Source organism: Alosa sapidissima, chromosome 8 (genome assembly GCF_018492685.1).
Source record: "Alosa sapidissima isolate fAloSap1 chromosome 8, fAloSap1.pri, whole genome shotgun sequence".
NCBI lineage: Eukaryota > Metazoa > Chordata > Actinopteri > Clupeiformes > Clupeidae > Alosa > Alosa sapidissima.
In genome coordinates, this window is record NC_055964.1 from 2,425,168 (window position 1) to 2,447,750 (window position 22,583).

General features: G+C 38.5%; 1 protein-coding gene and 1 long non-coding RNA gene across 2 annotated transcripts; both read right to left on the minus strand.

Moving 5' to 3' along the window:
- Positions 1 to 279: 279 nt before the first annotated feature.
- scarb2a (scavenger receptor class B, member 2a) lies at positions 280 to 19,327 on the minus strand. Its single transcript, XM_042101398.1, has 13 exons — positions 18,596 to 19,327; positions 16,620 to 16,777; positions 15,992 to 16,139; positions 15,666 to 15,860; positions 12,029 to 12,120; positions 11,517 to 11,636; positions 10,579 to 10,757; positions 9,632 to 9,750; positions 4,945 to 5,018; positions 4,746 to 4,797; positions 4,465 to 4,617; positions 3,969 to 4,016; positions 280 to 3,549 (listed from the first exon to the last, which is right to left on the minus strand). The coding sequence occupies exons 1-13, from the start codon at positions 18,716 to 18,718 to the stop codon at positions 3,418 to 3,420; spliced, it is 1,593 nt and encodes a 530-aa protein (XP_041957332.1). The 5' UTR covers positions 18,719 to 19,327; the 3' UTR covers positions 280 to 3,417.
- LOC121715605 lies at positions 12,909 to 15,654 on the minus strand. The gene is made up of 2 exons (XR_006033651.1): positions 15,565 to 15,654; positions 12,909 to 14,017 (listed from the first exon to the last, which is right to left on the minus strand). It is a non-coding gene; the product is annotated as an uncharacterized LOC121715605 (long non-coding RNA).
- Positions 19,328 to 22,583: the final 3,256 nt, after the last annotated feature.

The following is a 22,583-nucleotide window of genomic DNA, read 5'->3' on the forward strand; positions in this document are numbered from 1 at the left end:
TTTTCCATAGAATTGCCAAATGAGTGAATAATTTGAATAACATAGCACCAAATAATATCTAGGTTCCAGCACATTAGCAAAGATCCTTGATTACGGCTCCGCTTTAACCCTCTCTGCATTATTAGACATTCTCTGATTTGATATTCTATTAGCCTTGGTTTTCCCATGCTGCCTTGCGCGCGCGATTTATTCTATACTAATTTAGCACATATCTAATGTGCATACTAAAACATACAGAAAACATTCTATACATAAACAAACATGTTAATGACAACTTGATATTTTTTATTTATTTATTTTTTGCAAATAACACTAAAAATGTTTACAAAAGCATTGTATAAACATTTGTGCAGTGTAATTTATCAAAAGTAAGAATGGATATCATTTTGAAATGATTTTGCACCTATCATGACATTAAGATTGTCATTTTCAGCAGCAAAAACTTCATTGCAGGCAACAACAAAAAATCTTAACCAATTTACAGGACTTTTAGGTGAAATTTTGATGGACCAGAGTGTCAAAATGGGAAAAAAAAAAAAAAAAAAAAAAAAAAATTCCAAATGCTACATTATTAATACCATAGTGTTACTGAAAAAAGCAGATTAAGTAAACAAGGATATGGCACCAAGAGTACATCCCTGATTGGCAGGCTTCATTCATCTAAGCAGAAGGTTAGAATGCAAAATTTATGCATCCCCAAATCATGACACTTCAGCAATCTCCACTAGTCTTCCTCAAAGACATTCAGCCTTCCATTGACAACCACACCAGTCTGACACACTTGAACAAACTTTAGCAATTGTGATCAACAAAGGCCATCACACATACTTATACCTGGCAAGGCATTCTGTCTGTAATTCTCTCTGCTTACACTGATTTTTGCACAGCAAGACATCTGGCCTTCAAGAAAACATAACATAACATAACAAAAACACCATCATAATGCTGAGTTTACAAAAATGCAGGTATATAAAATAATGAAAAACATTGAAATGATCACAACCAAGGATAAGGTTTAGCATAAAACATGTTTGTCTTGAAAATAATTTTGATATTGCTGTCAATATATAATACTGAATGTTTTATCACATTGGCAACACTTTTTCATTTACACAAATTTGAACTGAACTGAGTGGCATCCATTTTAGAACGTGCACTGTAATCTTTCATTAATACTGTTCATACTGTGCCTCCATTTAAGAAGGTGTAACAATGGAGACATAGTTACTTAAAGTAACATGGGGACTGGTCTGTCAGGATATCTTTGGTCAAATGTGCTGGGGTTGTGAATGAACAAGAACTTCTTGAAAAAAAGTAGTCGGCCATGGTCCAGTGAGCATGTGTGGAATTATTTAACATGCTTCAAAGTTAAGGTCTAAAGGTTCAAGTCACAAAGCGTCTTACAGCATCTGCACCACCAAATCCAGCAACTACAATCTCCTTTAGGCTTCCATAAGGGCTCATCATTCAGGCTATTCCTAGCACTGACTGTTGTGCACAGCACTGCAGAATACAGAGCAGAGGCCAAAAGGCTGACAGGTATTCCCAAATAACAATCCATAACTGCACCAACACTCAGACTACTTCCCTTTGTTTTCAACAGAATTAAGTCTCAATAAACACATTTAATGTTCCAGTTCTAATACTTCAATACTTGTCAAAATGTATACCTCAGAAATAAAATTAAAAAAAAGTTACAATAATGAAATCTGTGTTTCTAAAAAAAGTTGTTATATGCACGTGTGGCTGACCGAGATGATCAAATAAAGCATAGGGCATGCAAACTTTTTGTTCTCACCACCGATTTACAAAAATCTGGTCCAGTGCAGTAAGTTTGTAGCTTTTCTGCTGATTTCTAATGAAGATTAGTTCCCAGCTCAAAGAAAAGCATGAACATTTTCATTAGCAGCAAAGTAGTATAAGGATCACTAAAGTAAAGGAATGATACATTGAAGAGCCATTCATAAATTGTGAAAATACACCTAAAACATGAGCTTGAAGATGAAATGATACGACCATGAAATCCACAAATCAAAATTATGAGGAAATAAACGTATCTTCCAGTTGACTATTTTACAATTCTAAGAAATATTGGCCAGGTGGTCAAATGTACTCCAGAGATTAGGCATGAAACAAAAAAATATTAAATTATCCCATTTCATACCACTTCCATTCGATAACGTACATGCTTATTCCCTAAAACAGTGTAGAGTTAAGACATTATGAACAGCTGGCCACGTGGACCCCACATCAATGGAGTTCTATTGTGCTTTCAAGTTCTTCTATTAAAAATTCAAAATGTATGCTGAAAGAATGAACCACACATATACACACATTCACACACAAAAACATCAATATGGCTCTTCTCTGGATGGGTTTGGACACAGTCTGGCTGTCCACTTGATGTTATGTTATTGCCATGCAGAAGACATAAGGCAGATAATATCCTTCCAAGTCTTGCTTGTACGTTCTGAACAAATATCCCATTTTTCATTGTGAAAGAAGTTTACAAATACATCATGATTCCAGGATCATGTCTCTGACATTTTAAAGGTAACCTTATAGGGTGCCTGCCTGTCTCTGACAAGGATATCATTTCATCATGATGGAGAACAAATGGGTTAATGTGTCCAGGCAATGGCATCATTGTTTTGTAAAAGCACTTGTAAAAAGAGAAATAAAAAAGGCTAGGGAAATATTTAGGTCAGTAGTGCTACATTTAAGTGGTTCTTGGTCTGCCAGTGCAATTGGCAAAAGGACACACATACACATGCACACGCATACCAACAATGCCATGACTAGATGGTGTCCCAATCCCCGACTTATGCAAAAAGTTAGATGATTTAGCCTTCAGTGGATTAATTATCCTACAGTAAAAAAGGACTGCATATGGACAATGCTCTGATCGCTCAGCAAATCTGGATACAGTAGTGTGAAGATACACCAAAAAGTCATAGTACTAACTTAACAGGATTTTGTGTCATGTTTGCTTATCTGACTGTGGCCAAAGAATGTAACCTTTTCTCTATTAACCTCATGACCCACTAGAGTTCTTTGGCCTCTACTAAGAAAACACACAGATGGTATTGATCATTGAGCACATCACACATTTTCTGAGAAAGTACTATACCCCATCGTGCATGGCCATCTCAGTCTGTGGACAGGCTACTGTAACTTTTGAACACTGACACAGTTGAATGTGGGACTTTTTAAAGTATGGTAAAGAGAATCAAGAGGCCAATACTCCATAAAAACACTGAAATGAGAGGGTAAATCAAAAATATGTCCAAGAAAATACTTGGAATGATGCCGTCATGTTTCCAGACAAGCACAAAATTAAGCGCACTGAGGAGAATAGAAATAATAGAGAAAGCACCCCTGGAAGCAAAGGCTCATTGGTCAGAATCCCTCAAAACCTCAACACTTTTGTGCCTCCACAGGTGACATGGCGATGTAGGAGCCGTTCCTCATTGGTTGGCTTGTGCGGTTTTCAGATGAATCATCTGGCTTATCACTGACTTGAGTATAAGCAGTGTCATCTTTGGCCGTCTGTAGAAGAGACAATGCATGAAAAAGTAGTTAAGTTTACAGTAATGTCCTGTGTATTGGCTGCATTGTGTATAAACCGCAGGAGAATATTTTTTTCTGCAAGCTAAAAAAACAAAACCATATTAACTGTCCGTGTATTAACCTCATAGCCGAAGAAAGCAAAATCATTTTATAAACCTCGGCTAATTACAGTACAAAGATACCAGAATTGACATATCAAACACTACAGTATTTAAAGAAACGCAGTCTTTACAGATTTGGTGCCAAAAATAACTCAGTGATCAAACAAAATAAGAACAAAGGAAATGATCAAAATCACTGTATTGTCTGAATCTCTACTCATACCAAAACATTATAATTTTAAAATCTAATTCAAGGCAAGTAATGAAAATGAACAAAATGGGAAAAATAAGACTTACAGCAAAAGAATGAAAAGCTTCAGAAAAATCAATACGCTTTACTTCACTCTGAATAGGAACGGAAAAAAGTATTGAATTAAAAACATAACTCGGGCACATTCAGCTACATAGCCACCTTTTCATTTAGAAAAAATGTTACGTGCTATATATATATAGGCCTAATAAGCCTAACAGGTTATTGTTATATCTTGGGGAATTACATTAACCCATAACACTTTCAAAGGGAAAGAACTTTCTTTTCTGTACTTTCCAAGACTGTGGGAACCCTGTGGTTTGTAATTAGCAAATGTTCCCAGTCATCAAAGAACATGTTGCTATGCCTCAATCCAAAACATCCGCCTCTGTGTAAAGCTTAATTTATGACTGATTAAGATTGCCTGCCTAGGCATATTTGTCCATTTCTGCCAGCTATTCACTATCAAACTAATGCTCATAGTGTCATATGCAAAAAAAATAAAAGATTCTCTTTTTCTATAAAATAGTGGTCCTAACTCACCTTCCTCTGTCGAGAGCGACACACTAGAAAGATGAGGACTAATAGTAGGATAGCACCCATTCCAACAATGATGAGGGGGAAATTGGACACCAATGTGACAATGAGCAGCAGTGTCCTCATCTGGGCAGCAGATTCATCATCAATAGTTGCAGTCTGGAGACACAGCAACATTTACAGGTAGGTTAGGAAGAATTACACTGTTTGCAATATTTCGATAACTGTTCTTTTCATTTCACTAGGTATCAATCAATTACTAAAAATGCTCAAAGAGTACGTCTTACCTCATTTACATACATGATGGGGAAAATGGTACCATTAAAATGTTTTGTTTTGCTGAAAATGGAAGGAAATATTTTGTTTACAATATTTTGTTTCTCTGCACATTGACAATAAAGTCAAATCTAATATGGTTAACAAAGTAAAGAATTTACATTTGGAGATCACGGTAAGTGTATGTGTGTGATTTCTGTGATCACTTACGGGAATCCGCTCACTCTGTTCAGAATGATGTTCAACTGGGCTCTCTTGCAGGCACGAATAGGCAGACCTGTTGTCTGGAGGAAAAGACATGCTTATTAGACTACATGCACTGATCGCTTATTGTTTATTTGGATAGTTATCTATCAAAATGTGGTTATGATATCATTTTGAATACAAGACAAAAGTAAAGATCCTATATTTGCACCACTTAAAGCATTACAGTCCTGAAGGACTGGTTGTACATTTGCTGAGGGTTGGGCAATAGGGTTGAGATCCTGTGACTACGCTGACTAAACCATTACTAAAAGAATACCAGCTGACTGCTTTTTCCCTAAATAGATCATAGGTCATTGCGTAATTTGAAGCAGCGCTTTAGGTCATTGTCCTGTAGCAGGATGAAACTGGCTCCGGTCAAGTACCATTCACAGGGTATGGCATAATGTCGCCAAACAGTGACGACGCTCTTTGTTTTAACTTAAAAACCACTGGTACAAACTTTACCAGCACCCAAGCAATTCCTGACAATGGACCTTTCCTCTTCTGAGCAGTTGTTCCCGCCTCCTTAGTTACTGTTCCTAAGGTCCCACAAGCTATCGCAGTGGTAATGTTAAACTTAACCAGAGAACCAGTGTTTAACAATTAATTTTGGTTATTTACTTATGACAGGCAGAACAGGCAGAAACGTATGAAATATCAAGGTGTACCGCTAGCAAGGCATTGACTTCAGGCTTACAATTAGAATCTTTGAACTAAAAAAATGGGTGAATGTTTTAACGCAGCCAGACATGACACCACAACTAACGTTATCCCACACAAATCACATGCTATAAACCACAGCATATTAAAAATGCTCCAAGCGATGTTTCTAAGCTAAAACATTTTTCATCACAATTAATCAAATTCAAGACTTTGGAAATGAAAATCAATACTTTTAAGGTTTTTAGACCCCGCGGGAAGTTGTGGGTTCAATTCCACCCTTGTGCCCTTGAGCAGGGCACTTAACCCCAAGTTGCTCTGGGGACAATGTAATTCCTTGTAATATAGTTAATATATGTAAGTCACTTTGGACAACAGTGCCTGCTAAATGAATAAATGTAAATGTACGCACTACCAGAGCCACCATTTGTTTGTGGGACAAAAGGAGGAGTTTGAGGAAAATTGGACAATTGGATTGTTTTTTAGATTATTATAATTGACAGACCAGAAAGGTCCATTACATTTCTATCACAGTGCCTGACAGTATCAACAGTGTTTCCTCTACATTGATTTTAGCATGGCGGCCATGCATTAGCATTAATGCCGCCATGGTATCAGAATCAGAGCAGACGCACAATGTAGTTGCGGTTGCCTTTTAAATAATCCTGCCGACGGCATCCTCCCCCTCTGGCTGAAACTCACACTGCAATTTAATAATGTGTAGCCTAAAACTACTCAGAGGTTATTATGGTCCGTCCAGTTTCACTTCAGCCAGTGTTTCCTCTTCATTTTGTAGCGGTGGCCACTGCTTCAGAATGAGTGCAGACGCACAATATTGTCCGGATGCATGGTAGGCGAAATGCCCTCTGCTGGCTGCAGACAATTTCAGTTTAACAATAAACAAAAATGCTAATCCGAGGTCTAGTTTTATTTCATAAATATATTGGTTTTATAGAGGTGAGTGGCATGCGCCATCAAGAGCTTCCATGTGCTACGCATGTTTGTCAACATCGCAAAAACTGCGGGTACAATTTTCGCACAACTTGGTAAGGTGTACCACAGGCTAAGGAAACCACAATAATTTCTGGAGCTGATCGTATTCAAAGTATTTCCCATATCGTAGCCTATTAGCTCGCAACAGCGAAAATAAAAACTGGAGAATGGATGTCTCTCCGTGGAGACTCCGCTGTTACATTAGATGCGCACTTAATCACGCTTTGATGCAGGAAAAAAGCAATGACTGGTAGTAACCAAGGTAAATGAGATTAAAGCAATTTTGCAAATGTGGGGACTGCTCTAAATTGGCCAAAACATTTTGTATGCACTTGCGGTTATAGCCCAGTAATTTAAGTCGTGGGTTGTGTTTCTACAACATGCTGGTACAAAACTTAATTGCCGTCAGAGATAAGTTAAACATAAACTGTTCTTTCCTGGAGCCCAGGCCTATGTTATGATGGCATTAGGTCATTGAATAAGACTGATGAATTAAATATTTTATTTATATTTAACTATTTTAATCACATTAGTAGACCTATATTTGTTGAACTTCCAGCCTTGTAAACATGATGAAAAATGATTCTTATACGTTTCTATTTACAATTTCATGTAGATATGATCTTTCGTTAGTTAACAGTTAGGTCTACATGCAGTAGCACTGACACGGCTTCTCCTTGTCCTGTGCTCTCCACACACACACACACACACGCACTTCTCTCCTCTGTAGGCTACTTGCACGTGAATCAGAACAAACTACTGTAGATTGTTGCAGCGCAAATAAATGCGGCCGAATGGCCGTTCCGCTCGGTGTTAACTAAAGGTTAGCATCATCAACACAGCAGCGCAATACGCATGCATGCAAATTAACTAGTTTGTTCATATCTAGGGTTGGGTATCATTTGGGTTTTATCCAATACCGGTGCTAAATCGATACTTTTAAAACGGTGCCGAAACGGTGCCTAAACCGGTACTTTGTTTTTAAAATGTTTTAAATTAAAATGGTCTAAAGCATGAATTGCTTTTTTTTTTTTATTGATAAGACAAATTTGAACATGAAATTGAACTGTTATATTTAATTTACTATCAATATCTCATTGCTCCTACGAATAATACATTTAAATGTTAAAACAGCTTGCCATGCATGCACACACAATGGTGAGCTCTGCTTTCAAGTTTACCCAGTGTAGTCGGTTTGCCATAATGTATGTTAAAACTGCTTGCCATAAAACTGCCAGGTCATGGACAAGGCATTTGCAAGCAAGCTAATCTAACAGGGACTCTATTTTCCAGTTAATTCAGTGTGTTCCCAAATGCTTCAAGAAATGTCATGTCTTAACCCATAACAGGCTACATGTCGGTGTTGAAGTGTTTAGATTCCCAGCTCTAGCCTAGTATGCATTTTAACAGCAACTATGGCTATGCGCCAACACCAGTCAGCTGAGTTTAATAACGTACAGAGATGGTTTCGTAGCCTCTTTGACAGCTCAGTGACATCAGGTATGTAACCTACATATTTATGTTTTTGCCAGCTAACTTTTAACATGATATTCATATTCATTGTGATGCTATATGGGCCTCATGAACATGAAAGATTAATATCATGCCATCATGTTGTTTAACACATCGTGAAATAAAGTTCTCACCTAACAACTTTGCTGATAACATTTCAAATAAATGTCAGTTAGCGCATTAGCAAGGATATTGTGTAATGTATAGGCTAGCCTACTGTTGATGTTGTTTCAGTAGCCTTTTGCATGTGTGTAGTTAGGCCCACTGCTAGATTTTGGCAGGAGCTCGCGATATCACTTTAAAGTAAGCTACTTGGGCTCACGCAAGCGGTCAAACACTGTCCACTCGCCTATGTGGTGCACCCCTCTGGTTTATACATCCAGTGTTTTATCATATGTTAGCTAACTGTATCTGGATGTGTTGCTATCAGAGAAAGACGTTAGAGATGGCACATGACATGCAGTGATGCCTCGTATAAAAAAAAAAAACGCTATTTAAGCACCGAAATCCACGTCATTCGATGCAGTTACTACCGTTTGTGTCGGCACCGGTGCCATATTAGAACCGTGTTTCGGTGCCCAACCCTATTCATATCACAACAAAGCCAATCGCGGAGACAAAACTCTTTAAACAGGCAAAGTTATCAGCAGTTAGCAGCATGTATGTAGCCTAGAGCCTTAGCTGGTAAGCTAATGTTAGAACAGCTGGGTTTTTGGTGGTTAGCCATGTCAACTACTTGCGGATAACATTATGCATCAATGCATCATTACCTGTGAGATGAAATGTTTGCGCCGCCAACCCCCTTGGATATCGCAAATGCCCCCACTGTCACTGTACTCCAGTAAACAAAGTCCCCAGTGCACATGTGAATGGCTGCTGTGCAGCCTAAACAGCCGTGGATTTTTAATCGTCAGCTGGACAAGTGAACGAAGTTACCAGCCAGAGTAGCAGCACAGGGGAATTATGAACTAGAACCAGGGACATGGCAAGTTTGAGCAAAAGGTAATGAAGATGTTTATTTTTAACCAAAGTAGCTCTACTGATCAGACCTTTCTTGACACTGTTAGCTGGTCCTCTTGTTTACGTTTTTTGCTTCTTCAGTGGTGGGTGTGAAGAGTCGGTGGCGCGTCGGCAAGCGCAAGTATAAATGCGTTTTGGTGACGTCGCATACTACGAAGCGTAATCGCAGCCTTTGCGGTTTGAAAATCGCGTTTCATCATATCGCGATATTATCGCAAATGCAATAAATCGTTCAGCCCTATATGTAACCTTCTGATATTTATTTTTTTGGGGGGGTGGGTGGGTGGATGGCCTGCCCCCACGGCTAAAAAAAATCTAGAGGAAACACTGGTATCAATCACTCCTCCATTCTCTTTCCATGTGTTCGGTTCCTCACAAATGTTATTCTCTGTGAAACTCCAGATGTGTCTTTCTGCAACATTACATGTACAATCAGCCATAATCTAGTAAATTAGACCTAACCTACCGGATTCAAGTCCAAATATGTTTCATGCTCTTCCTTGTTTGGGTTCATCCCATCGATGGCATTTATATACTTGGCCTCGGCCTGATAGAAATGTGGGAAGGAGACAACTATTGGAGCACCTGAAACACAAAAAGCAATGCACACAAATGTAATACAGCCTGCATTAAACAGCTGGTTTAGTGAAGTGATATCAGTGGCAACATGTTTTTGAAAAATTAAGCATTTGTCTAGATGTGTTTAAGTAAAGTCTGCACCTATTAATAAAATGGCCCACTACTTGTTTATGCCATTTGCCTTTTAACACTGAATGCCAAAGGTCAAAGCAGGTTGACATGTTGCACCCTAACTGCTGCATTGCCATCATTTAGGTAAAGGGGAAATTGGGTCATGATTAAACCACAGCAATTTTGCAGTGCAGACAGTTGTAGATCATTCTGTGTCTTTCAGAGTATATGTTAAACACTAAATATAAGGCATCTTAATCAAACTGATCTAAGCACCAGAAAAAGAACACATTGCCAGTCTTCACAGAATGTGAAACCTACATTCTGTTGCCTACTTCAAAACATTCACAGAAAGGGTGAACTATTGCTATTATTGGATTAACTAGGAAGATGCACCTTGCACGTAACGGAAGCATTCTGTTGGCGACGTGCAAAAACAGTTTTAGAAGATCGGTGTATTTTATTTATTTTTTTACATACACGCCGCCATCACAGCTGGTGTAGCCAGTTCCATTGATCATAGTGAAAGCTAATTGTTGCAGCAGTTACGTGCCCGGTGTAGCCTCCCTGTAAGACCTGACATTCAGTCACTAGCACCAGTGATTTGCAGAGTTTAAAATGAGTTGCCTTTTTAAGTTGTTAAAGCCAAGAGAAATCCCATACAACACAGCAGGTTATATCTGAGGTGTATTAAGAGGGTCAGTGAGGGGTCTTTTTTTTTACCTTCCCGGCAGACGCTGACTTTGAGTACACCTTTGCCCAGGCAATCACCAGCAGGAACACAAAAGCCAGCATTGGCAGGATTTTTGTCTGGACTCTCCAGGACATCAGAAGGTGGGGCAAAGCGGTAAGCAGGAATGCCCTTTACAACCTCATCGTTCACATACCCAAGATGAATAGATCTGTTTTCGTAGAGTTTGTAAGGAAGCCATATCAGTGAGAGCTTGAATTTGACATATGAATACCTTTTACTTAATTAACAACATACAAAGTGCACTTAAAATCAATTTCAACATTTTCAAAAAGAACAGTGAAAATAGTCATATTTCTGAATGACAGTAATGGAGAAAAAATGTTTTGTTTTTCAAATGCCTAAAACATTTGCACAGTACTGTACAGTTTGTGAGGCAATTTGGAAGGGGCGGGGGGGGGGGGGGGGTTGTCTATGGTTCGCTAACAGAAAACATTTTGCCAATGAAATTATTGTACATGTTTTTAAAAAATTCAAAAAAATCTTAATATTGCCAGGTTTTCCAGAAGGACTGGGTGTGTTCGGTTCTTAAACCAAATACAAACCTGGGCAATTATTGAATGTTTGCACTTTCCTCATCATTCAAATAAGATCCCAAAGTGTAAACATCCTAAGTGTAACTAAGGCTAATTTAACTAGGCCAAATCAATATATCAACACCACGGGCAAGACATTGAAGAGCAAACATTGATGAGTCAACTCAATGCTCCCTTATGCCACACGATAGCTACAGTTCACGAGAACTTGTTAACAGACTTTGCACTTTGTGTTTCATTGGAACATAAAGGTCCCTAAGTTTAAGCAAACATGACCAAAAGTACACAAATTAGCCACAATCAAACTGGTGTGAATAGCAACATATAATGAAACCATGCAAAGTGGTATAAATGAGATGAGATATAGAACATACCGGCACAAGTCAGCCGCAAAAATGTACAGTAGTTCATCTCTGGATAGAAGAGGGTGGAACACACTGCCATCTGTTCCGTTGATCATGTTACTCTGATTTGATGACCACCATGACATATGTCTGCAGGAAACAACCACAAAAAATAGTCAGATTTTTCACACATAAATAATGATCCAAGATGTGATTCATGTCAGTTTCAATTGCATGGGAGGGAGGGGTGAGCTAGCTTGCTATTTTGTTTGAAACATCAACAGAAGTGCCATTCACAAAAGGTATGATAAGTATAAAGATAACTGGAACTATACAATATAGTTGTTATCGTTACAGTTATGTGTGCACGTCATCATTCATATTAGCTAGAGCAATACCTTTTTTGCCTTTATCGTTTATTGTTATCGTTCTTGGTGTGAGTGGCCCTTTGTAATGGGATGTGTGTGGCTTAGTCTGGAAAACTTAAAAGCAAGATGGTCCAAAACAAATCTGCCAACAAAACTAGTCCTTCAAATATTTACCGCAATCCATTCCATGTGTCAATCTTGCCGTAGTCCAGGTAATTCTGTTCACCGGTATGGAAGACAAATTCACCTTCATGGGTTCCATTTTTCTGTGTCAGTTAAAAAAAAAAGATTGACATGAACATTCACTGCATACATAATAATTACAAACATAAAATGGAAAAAGGGAAATCAAAACACAAAAATCCCCTTGACTTTTTAGTGCTGTATCCTGGCACTCTAAACGCCTAAATCCTTTAATGAAATGGAGGTTTCATATAGCTATTGTATAACCATAAACCAAGTACCCAAACCTGATAACATAATAGTTACCGCAATTTCCTGTCTATTAAAAGGGGTATCTACATTGATTTTGCAAAATTTCCTCATCTAAACTTAGCACAAAAAGTAAGGAAATTTGGGTGTTGTAGATTATTTCTCTGTGGTAACAATGCTTTTTGAATCTTATACCGTTGGAAAGCCGGTTTAGTTCCCTTTCAAATGGTGCCCCATTTGTAAGGAACATGCACTTGTGGGATGAGCCATTTGGCAATGGCAGAGAAGATTTGGCAAATTTTTCATGGGCGCAACCCACATACTCAGCTCTACTGCTCATCCCACAAGTGCATGTTCCTTACAAATAGGGCACCATTTGAAAGGAAACTAAACAGGCTTTCCAACGGTATAAGATTTATTGCCAAAAAACATTGTAACAGAAATAATCTACCAAACACAAATTCCCTTACTTTTTGTGTTAAGTTTATTAGGTTAATACATCGGGGCAGGCTATACATGGGAATGCCTTTTTCGTCATTCTTCCTTCTGATCTGATTCATTTGGCTATTGGACACTGCGGTTAATACACAGGTGTGGTCAATGCAAAGTTTTGTCTTTTTTGTAATTTGCATAAAACACCACCATGTAGTACATAATGTGGCTAATACATGGAAAATTACTGTATTTGTAATTTCATTGAAATGAATGAAACTAGGCTATAAGTGATATTTTCTTATACGAAAGGCTTAAAGTTTTGTCGTTCCTTGACAGTTTTGACTGCTGACACTGCAGTCATCTTCAGAAGAGTCCCATGATGGAAAAATGACTGCAGAGTCAGCAGTCGAAACTGTCAAAGTATGACAAAAAATGTTAGGACTGTCGTAGAAGAAAAGATCACTTATAAGTGTAAATAGTAGGCCAAATTAACTTGTAAGCCTGCCGTATAACAAAATATTACTCATAAGTTTAAATGGTAGGTTAATTTAACTTATTTCTATAAAAACTATCCTAGTCATTTCCAAATCCACATGCAATACATTCATTGTTGAATGTCATGCTCTCCTAATATGGTCTCAGGGGTCCCTCACATACTTCAAAAAATAAATGATATTTAAAGAAATATATATAACTTTGATTATGGATTAAGTATCACTATTGGTGACACTTTACATGTTAAATTATAATAAGGAAATGAAAACAGTGTGTGTAATGGAAACGTATAAAAGAGGAAACACATGCAAATACGGTCAAAAAGTAGAGATGACGATGCATTTTGACTAGTAAAAAGGTCAGGGGGACATGAAAAGGAATAGATTTAGAAATATCAACACCACCACTTCACAGAATACAAAATCATATCAATAGCAAACATAAAAGAATACAGGAGTTGGAACCTCTTAGGAATTGCAGAAATGCACGTCAATCATTGTACCTATTTAATGCCATGAAACTTTAAGTTTGTTACAAAATGTATCTGAATAATATGGCTTGTAATCAACAAGCATGAGCAAACGACTCAAGAACACTGCTCAGATTCCAGGGGCCCATCCTATGCTGGGATAAACTGCACATGCACCCTTGGACTTTCATACCATACTTTCATGTGGGGGAATATCTGCCAACATCTTAAAGGCCATTCTGAAAGGGTAGAAAAGCCCCTCACACATTCATCTTGACTTTAAGGATGAGTCTGTGTGTTCACTTCATTGAGCACTACACTGACACGTGTTCCTACTCGCTAGTGTTGCACGGTGTATCGATACTAAAAAGGTATCACGATGCCTTCAAGCAAAAAACGATACGATTTCAGATGTTTTTAGAATCGATACTTTATTAAAATAATAACGTTCTGTGTCTATGTTGCTGCTCTCACTGCTCCTTGAACGCATCTAGGCAAGTGGGCGTGTCAAGCAGGCAGCTCTGAGTGAGTGAGTGCGCAGGCAACGTCAACATAGTTCTTGGCGACAGTCCTCTAACCGGACTCCCAAATTCATCTGGCGAGTGTCAGGTTAACAGTCCTCGGCCTTGTGGATAAAACAAAAAGGTGAAATCTGGAACTATTTCAAATACATCGCGAATATTGAAGGCAAGCCATCAGGTACACAGAGGCTCATTTGTAAAATATGTTTCAAAGTCATTTAAAAGCAGTAAGCTACGCATGGAACTTTGCTAAACACCTCGCAGACATATCTCAACATTTTTAAAGAGTTCAAAGAACGACAGGTTAACGAATATGCTATAGAAAACATGACTAGCCTACATAGTTAGTGCCAAGTTCTTCTCTTCTGTTTTAGTCTAGCCTAAGTGAAACAAGTATGGTTCTCTGGGATAAAGCGAACCTTCCTTCATCAATGAATTTTGACGAGACATAACGAGCTGTAATCATAGGGTGCTAACGTGATGAAAGCGCAATGTTCACCAGAATAACATTACCATAACTTGTAAACCATCTATTTCATGTTCGGTCAGTACTACTGGTAATATTTGTCATGGCATGTAGACTGCAATTTGTTCAATAATTATTGCCCAGATGTAGGATGGGCTACCCGAAATGCGCTAATTAAAGCCCACAGCATATAATACCACCAAAGTGTGAGTCCTAATAATAATAGCGGCTTATTGTTACGTGGTAGCAAATCATGTTATCAAAGAAATAGACGTAATGTAGGAATGCACACAGATATATTGCAACAGGCAATGGTGTAGGCCTATCTGACGAAGACCTGAGTGGTTGGTTGTAACGTCATACTTGTACACTGGGCGCAAGGAAGACTATCCTCACATTTTTCCCTTTGCAACTGTCAAAGAAATCCCATGAACACGGGAAGGCCTAGGGTAGCCTTTACTGTACATCAGATGGCCTAAAGATTAGGTCCCTCTGCATAGCATTCAGTGATTTGCATGCAGTAATTTTAAAACTGACCTTGATCTAGCCTAGTTTGGCTATTTAAAGCTACTTTATTGCCAAAACACAACACAATGTAAATTAACTATAGCAATCAATAAATTACTTAATCACACAAAGTAGGCCTGCTATTTTACTGACTATAAAAAATAATAACTATGTAGGAAGTTTAGAAGTTTAGAACCCAGAATTTAACTGCACACTACAAAAGTGCACCGAATTCAACACAAATGACACGATACACTTGGAGGAGTGTCCTTTCTTTTTCAGATATCTTTGGATTTCGCCGTAGTATCGTTTCAGTATTGAGCATCGTAATATTTATGGCAGGTATCGTATCGAAGTCATAATTTTGGTATCGTGACAACACTACTACTCGCAAGTGAGGACTTGTGCGAGACATGTTTCACATACATTCAACGTGATGAAAGGGCAAAAAACACAATTTAGCCAAAATGTAATACAGATGCTCACCTTATACATGAGTCCAAAATATTCATCAACGTCAGGTTTCAAGGAGTGTATCTTTGACATCAGAGGGTCCTTGAAACCCCAAAGAATCTCATGAACTGTGCGGGTCATGAAGAGGTCGAGGCCCTGGGAGTTCATCCACATGGACACAAAAGTGCGAAGGAAAAAGGAGTAGGAGTTCAACTCGTTCATCACAGCCTACAAGGCATGAGAAAGACAGGGAGGCTGAGCAGAGGGTTTCTAGAGAAAGGTCATTAGGCATAAGAACCGGTAATGTCCAAATCAGACTGTAGAGAACTGAATCACAATAGATACAAATGCACACTCACCACAACAGGAATGTAGACTGTGGTCAAGAGGTCAACCTCAGGATCGCCCACAGACATATCCCGCAAAAACACAAAGCTTTTTGGATTCAAGGCATAAATCTTTGTGCCATTCTCCAGAAAAGACACATTTTCCCGTGGTCGATATTCCCTGAAAGAGTACGACCAATATTTGTAAAAGGGAATAGGCTACACACTTCAAACACCATAAAAAGTCATAAATCCTGTTCAAGTCACGAACGAAAAGGCTTTTGTTGTTTATGTTTCAAACAGTTATGTCCTTGACAGTGTGCTAATGTTTTACACACTGAAACCTTGATAATAATCTTGATGTTCTTGGCAGTCACAACAAAGATGAGTGGCATTTCTGAAGGACAAACAGTGCAAAGGGATTTCCTTGGAACTGCCATCCTTGGAACACACAACCAGCCAAAGGTTTGTATACCAGAAGCAATATTTACATTTACAGGTTTTGTCAAGCAGTACTATTTCTACTCAGATACAAATTCACGTACATTGAAATACTCTAATTTTTAAGTGTTTTTAAAACTTTAGATTTCATTTATGATTCTTGGTTTTATACAAAATCTGAGCGACACACATGAAACACCTGCATTAAAAATGCCCCTACCTGTAAGTGTATGGCCCTATTTGAGTAACTGAAGGCTTTCCACCAGCCATAACAACATCAGGGTTGGTGACATTGAAGAAATAATACTGCATGTAAACTGGAGGAGGTGGGTTGATCCAAGAATCTAATACTCGACTTTTTTCTGTCAAAGTCATCTCCTAGGGGAGGGGGACAACAAAAAAAATGGTCAAGGCACATAACGGTCAATGTTTTCTTGTTAGTGCATCTACTAAGAAAAAAATGACATTGTGTTCAAACTAAAAATGGTTACAATACAATACATTTAAGCCTATTAAAAGGTACCGTCCACAATTCAGGCGAAAGGTTGTTGATATTTCAGCTTGAAAACCAATCAAATGACTCCCTTCCATGCTCCTCAAACTACACTAGCGGGAATCATAGGCCTATGTCTCAGTCCAAGCCCCTTTGTTTACCCATTTACAGTGAAACATCCACACTACATGCAATTCTCATAACTACCAGTTGCTCTCGTATGTTAAATAACTTTATCATGATGTGAGGACTGCGAAAGCAATTTGAAGAGCATGAGATAAATCAGGAGGTGGTAGCATAGTGGTTAATGCATGAAGAAAGAAAGAAAGAAAGAAAATGTTATATTAAGATAGGCTCTCATTAAAGATAGAAAATGATACATCACTCATAGAATGCCCAAAAGAACATCAGATTTTGCAGGCCTGCTGTGCTGTCTCATGCACAGTGGAAATGCTTCATCAATAAGTACAGCTCAATTTGACATGAGCATGGCGTGATGAATAAGGTAAGCCTTCAAAGTACACACAAACACACACACACCTTTAACTGATATGGCATTCAGTTAAATCTCATTGTGGAGGTAGGTGTTATAATGCACACACTACAATTATTTTCAAATACATTCATTCATAAAAATCTGAATAAACATGACATTTAGACATGTATGGTCAACAGCACTGCAATAAATATTTTACTATTCTTGTTAAATGAGCCCTCAAGCTCATATGGGCCTAACCAATTGCATGACCGACCTGCGCCTGGCGTCTACCAAATATATGCCCGGGAGTCATATTAAATGTTGTATGACAACATGAAATTTGGTGGCAAAGACCTCTCGTGTTTTTCATAGTCTACACATAAGCATAAGAGTCTGTCTGTCTATCGTGTAAAGGCGGTCGGTCCTGCATTTTTTTTGTCGACCTTACATTTAAAAAGAGCAACTTCCTACTTTGGTTAGACATTGGTATCAGATCTCGGGGGCTCAATTTGACCTCTCAAAAACACAGTATTTGGAGATTCCTCTTTTGAGCCGATGCCAGCCACAAATAAAAAGTTGGAAGGCAATAAAATTCCAAGTATTTCAGAGGAAGGTAACTCCCATTCGTTTGCAGTAAGACCCTACCCCCTACGCATTCTCCGAGACACCTCCCAACCATAACTTCCTTGGAATGAACTAGCCTAGGAGTAACATTAAACATGGAGCCGCTAACACAGATACGACGAAAGACGAAGTACCAGTTACTTCGAGGTTAATATTAAAACCCCAACCCCTAACACAATGATAGAACTGGTTTTGTACATTAAAACGGTCACATTACGTTACGTAGCTGGCTCATACACGTGGTATAACGTTAACAAGACAGTTAATCGTCCACACAAGCGTCCTTCCTTAGCAGCTAATGTTAGTTAATTGGTATGCATGAAAGTGTTTGGCCAAACTCTGATATTGAAATAACGTTAGACATTTTCTTGCGCTAACGTAACTTACAACCAGAACCTAAACAGATTCGTTGGAACCTTTAACACTAATTTCCGCATTAACCGACAATGAGTGGAGAAGCCCGTTCAATGTAGCTAGGCTTGGTTTTACGCATAGGTTTAACGTTAACCGTTAACATTATTTGAATTGTAAGGTTGCCGTTACCTTAAACTACGAAATTAATTCGCCTTATAGAGATCATAGAATACAGAGATCGTCTTACCTTTTTCAAGCGACTGTGGATCATCGTTTGAAACACTTGAGCCACAAGCAGCGCGATCCCAAGAATTAATAGATGAGCGCAGACAATTCCCGTAACATAAATGGCACACGATCTTCTCGTCATGTTGATATAATATGACTAACGTTGACGCAAATTATGCCTAGTTAGCTGATACTAACGTTGTGAGTAGCTTAACGTTAACTTAACTTCGCTCTTGAATTCGTTGGTTTGTTTGTTCGTCTCTCAGCAAAGTAACTGTACCGGTCGACTGCTCCTTTAGCCGTGTAGTTCTACCCGCCCTGTTCTTTCTTTTGCTTAAAAAATGTGTTTTCTTCAAGTCTTCAGTCACAACATGCTTCTTCAGTGGTTTCAGCAGCAGCTGTGAGAAAGCCAGCTGATAGTGCAGTGGATGGAGGAACACCTTTGCTCCCTCCCTACTAATTTAAATGAAGTCGGTCATGCGAGCAGAGACGTTTGGGTGATTGAGGGAGTGGGTGTGTTCCATCAATAGGTTCACATGTTGTATTAAAGAGAAAGCTTTCTCGTATTGTGAGTTGTTGTTTTTTTCTGTCTGTTTGTTTCGAACCGTTATTAAGTGCCACAGAAACCGGGCTAATTTCGGGATTATGTGTATGCTTCAACAACCGCATTAATGCAAATAGTATGCCAGCAAAATACGAGAGTGGTCATAACAGAGAAGCGTCAAATTCATTACATGGATTAATATTTTTCACTGCATTTTCGCAAAAGTTGCAAACCGCTGTGTGGGGTTCCTTAAGGAACTACTCCGGCCACATGAATAATGTGCCATTCCAGTCGACAACGACATTTTTCGTAATCGCTTTTGTTTAATGAACTCGGTGTACTATTGGCTGAGACTGTCACGGACCACCATCTGAAGACCACCCCCATTGCACTGTGATTGGCTAAACGTCATTGAGTGTGATGCAGTATTTGATCGACTGATTTTAGGGCGGGATTTCACTAAAGGGGGAATGTGAAATCTCTGAAATACATCCACAAGTATCAGAGCTCAGAAATAACTAGCTCAGTAACAATGTCACTCAACCCAGTGTGAGTAATAAAGTACCGGTAGTAGGCATAGGCTAATGCAGAGAAAGTTAATCATTGCTTGTAAATGGAGGCTTGGTTTTTCTGTTGAGATGAGAACTGTTTGCATACGCTACTGGATGGCATTGACATGGTGATTGTGAACCAACTCTTTTGAAAATAGACACAGGCTAAGCCTTGAAAAATACATCATCATCAGTAGGCCTACCAGGAGGGTTTATTTTATGTTGAAAATGTATCTATTGTTTTATAAAATCTGCATGACGAATTAGGGTTTTTGCAGTGTTTTTATGACATGTGTGGGCATGGCCCAAAGGTGTTGAAAGGGGAAAGATTAAAAGGAGATAGTTATCGGCCAAAAATGAATGCTGTCATATGCTTCTATGTGAATTTACTTCCTTTTTTACATTATGTGGCTAATTATCTAATAATAATGATAATAATAATAACAGTACATTTCATTTCTTAGCCATCGCCTTACAAAGTAAACAAGGCCATTGTTGTTTTGGTTAACTAGCTGCCCTACAAATTTATGGCAAAAGTCCATGGTGCATACAGAGAGTGACAGCAAACCAATCAATAAGTAATATGCTGGAAATACTCAACAAAGTTAAGCAACAATATTACATGCAATTTTACCATGTTTTTAAGGCCATGCCCTCAAATAAATGTAAAGTGACCGCATGATCTCTCTGTAGGATTTAGGAGATCCATAAGTAGAAATAGAATATTATCCATACGTTTATAACATAGGTCTATGTAACCAAGATCGTAATTCGTCCGCCGCTCACGGCCCTTGAACCCGCGCATACCTCCACACACACCGGCATGAGAGTCGAACACTCTAACCACTGAGCTAAAAGCCCAGGCTTCCAACTCAGCGGTTAGAAGCCTGGGGTGGCGAGGATTTACACGGGCAACTAGCATGCTAGCTCAGTTCGCCTCCGTTACATCTAGTTTTCATTAGTGCATCACCTAATGAATCATTGGACCAGTGACATGTTTTCAGGATAGGCAAGGTGATAATGTAGGCTAATCCAACTAGAAAATCCAGATATGGGATATGTAATAAAACATGGAGGGCTTTATCTTGCACGTAGCGCAATTGACTTTGTACACTGGCATTTGTATCATTCCTATTTTGCATTGGACGCACAGCGGAATTTTCCCTCCACAGACGCACGTTGTTAAATTAGGAAATTAAGTTGCGGCATATTTCCGTACTGGTTTGGACCTTGATGATCACGGCTTGTCACATATGGGAATGGTGGCAACAGGTTTTCAGCACCTTGTGTGCTATTTTAAATGGAGACAAATGGAGTTTTTTTTTTTTTTTTTTTTAAAGGTTGATTTATGGATGAAGTGTAGGACATCAACATACAGAGGCTGTTCAAAGACTACAAAGAAAGCTCCACCACCTCTAAAATGTCATAAAATAAGTATAACCTACAATTGTATTCACATAGATTGTTATACTAATGCTGGTTTTTGTCAAATTTAGGCAAAGTAGGAAGTAACGTCAGGAATCACTGATGAATGTGATTAGTTAGGTTTGACCAATGAATTCTATGATTTCTATGGCCATCCCATAATGATATGTTTATGCCTGTCCATTTGTGTGCACCTGTCCCTTGTGTATAAAGTGTGAATTTGCCTGTTCGCCTGTATTTTCTGGTATTGTATACCCTGAAGCTGTCTTTCTGTGAGTTTACATTTCTTATATTATATTTAGCTTATATTTAAGTTATATTTTTAGGCCCTGTGCCTGTATACGTTTCATACAAATGTCAACTTCATTATTCAATCGACACAAAGATGACAAAAATGTAGGCCTACTGCCTAAATAAAATGACTGACTCTTATGAAATACAAGGTGGGGGCATTGTCTGTATCACAACAAATGGGGTGGGGACTCTGCTGGGTTAAGTGTCTGCACCACAGGAAAGGGGTGAGGTGTACACTGCTCGGACGCCTCCCCTGTACACTGACTTGACCTTGAGTCCCTGTTGCTTGAGGGGAATACTTCATTGTCTTTCTTGTGTCGGAATCCAAACAAGTATACTTGGTTTCCATGTAATCTCCTTCCTCTGCTTTCTTGAGCTTCCTGAGCTCCAATACCATGAGCCTTTTTACTTGCCTTGAGAATATCCTGGTCATCACAAAAAAAATAATGTATATGACTGCTTGTAATGTAATCTTACTATGCATAAGTGAAGAGTGTTAACATTTAGAGACAAATTTAACAGATATGTGCAAATTTATTTTGTTCCATTTTGTCAATATCTCATCACAATGAACCAATGACCTCTGTGACTGGATTGATATCTGCTCAATGAGCATCCTAGTTCTTCAACAATACAGCAAGGCTGTATGTCAACAGAAAAATACATCAATGTAAAGAGTGTGAAATATACAGGTACATCATGTGATACGGTCTTCCCTTGAATCTTGTGTATACAAATATATTATCACAACATAGTGACATCTGAAGAGCACATTTTTTACAATGTATTTGTCAGTATTGTTTTAAGCATCATTGTAACTGGATTTTTGGAGTGCCAGGAAGAGACAGAAAAACAGGAAAACATTAACATCTCTTGAAAAGTACTAGACACATTTTACTGCCAGCACAATAGGAGGAAGCCCTGTTGAAAAACAAATATACACTCCTTTTGTTTTGTGTTTTGAATATCTCAGTATCAGGCCCATGTTTTGTGAATGTTATATTTGAAAATTAAAACTCTAAAGTGTAACTCCCCACAGGCTCTTTTTTTGCATTAAAACACATCAAATAAGCTGTGAAGAGACAGTATTTTTTGTTGATCAACCACTACAGAGCTTGCTCCAGTATACGCTATAGCCCCAAATCGCAAACAGTGGATTGAAGCTGCAGTTGGTACTGTCACGTTTGGTTAAT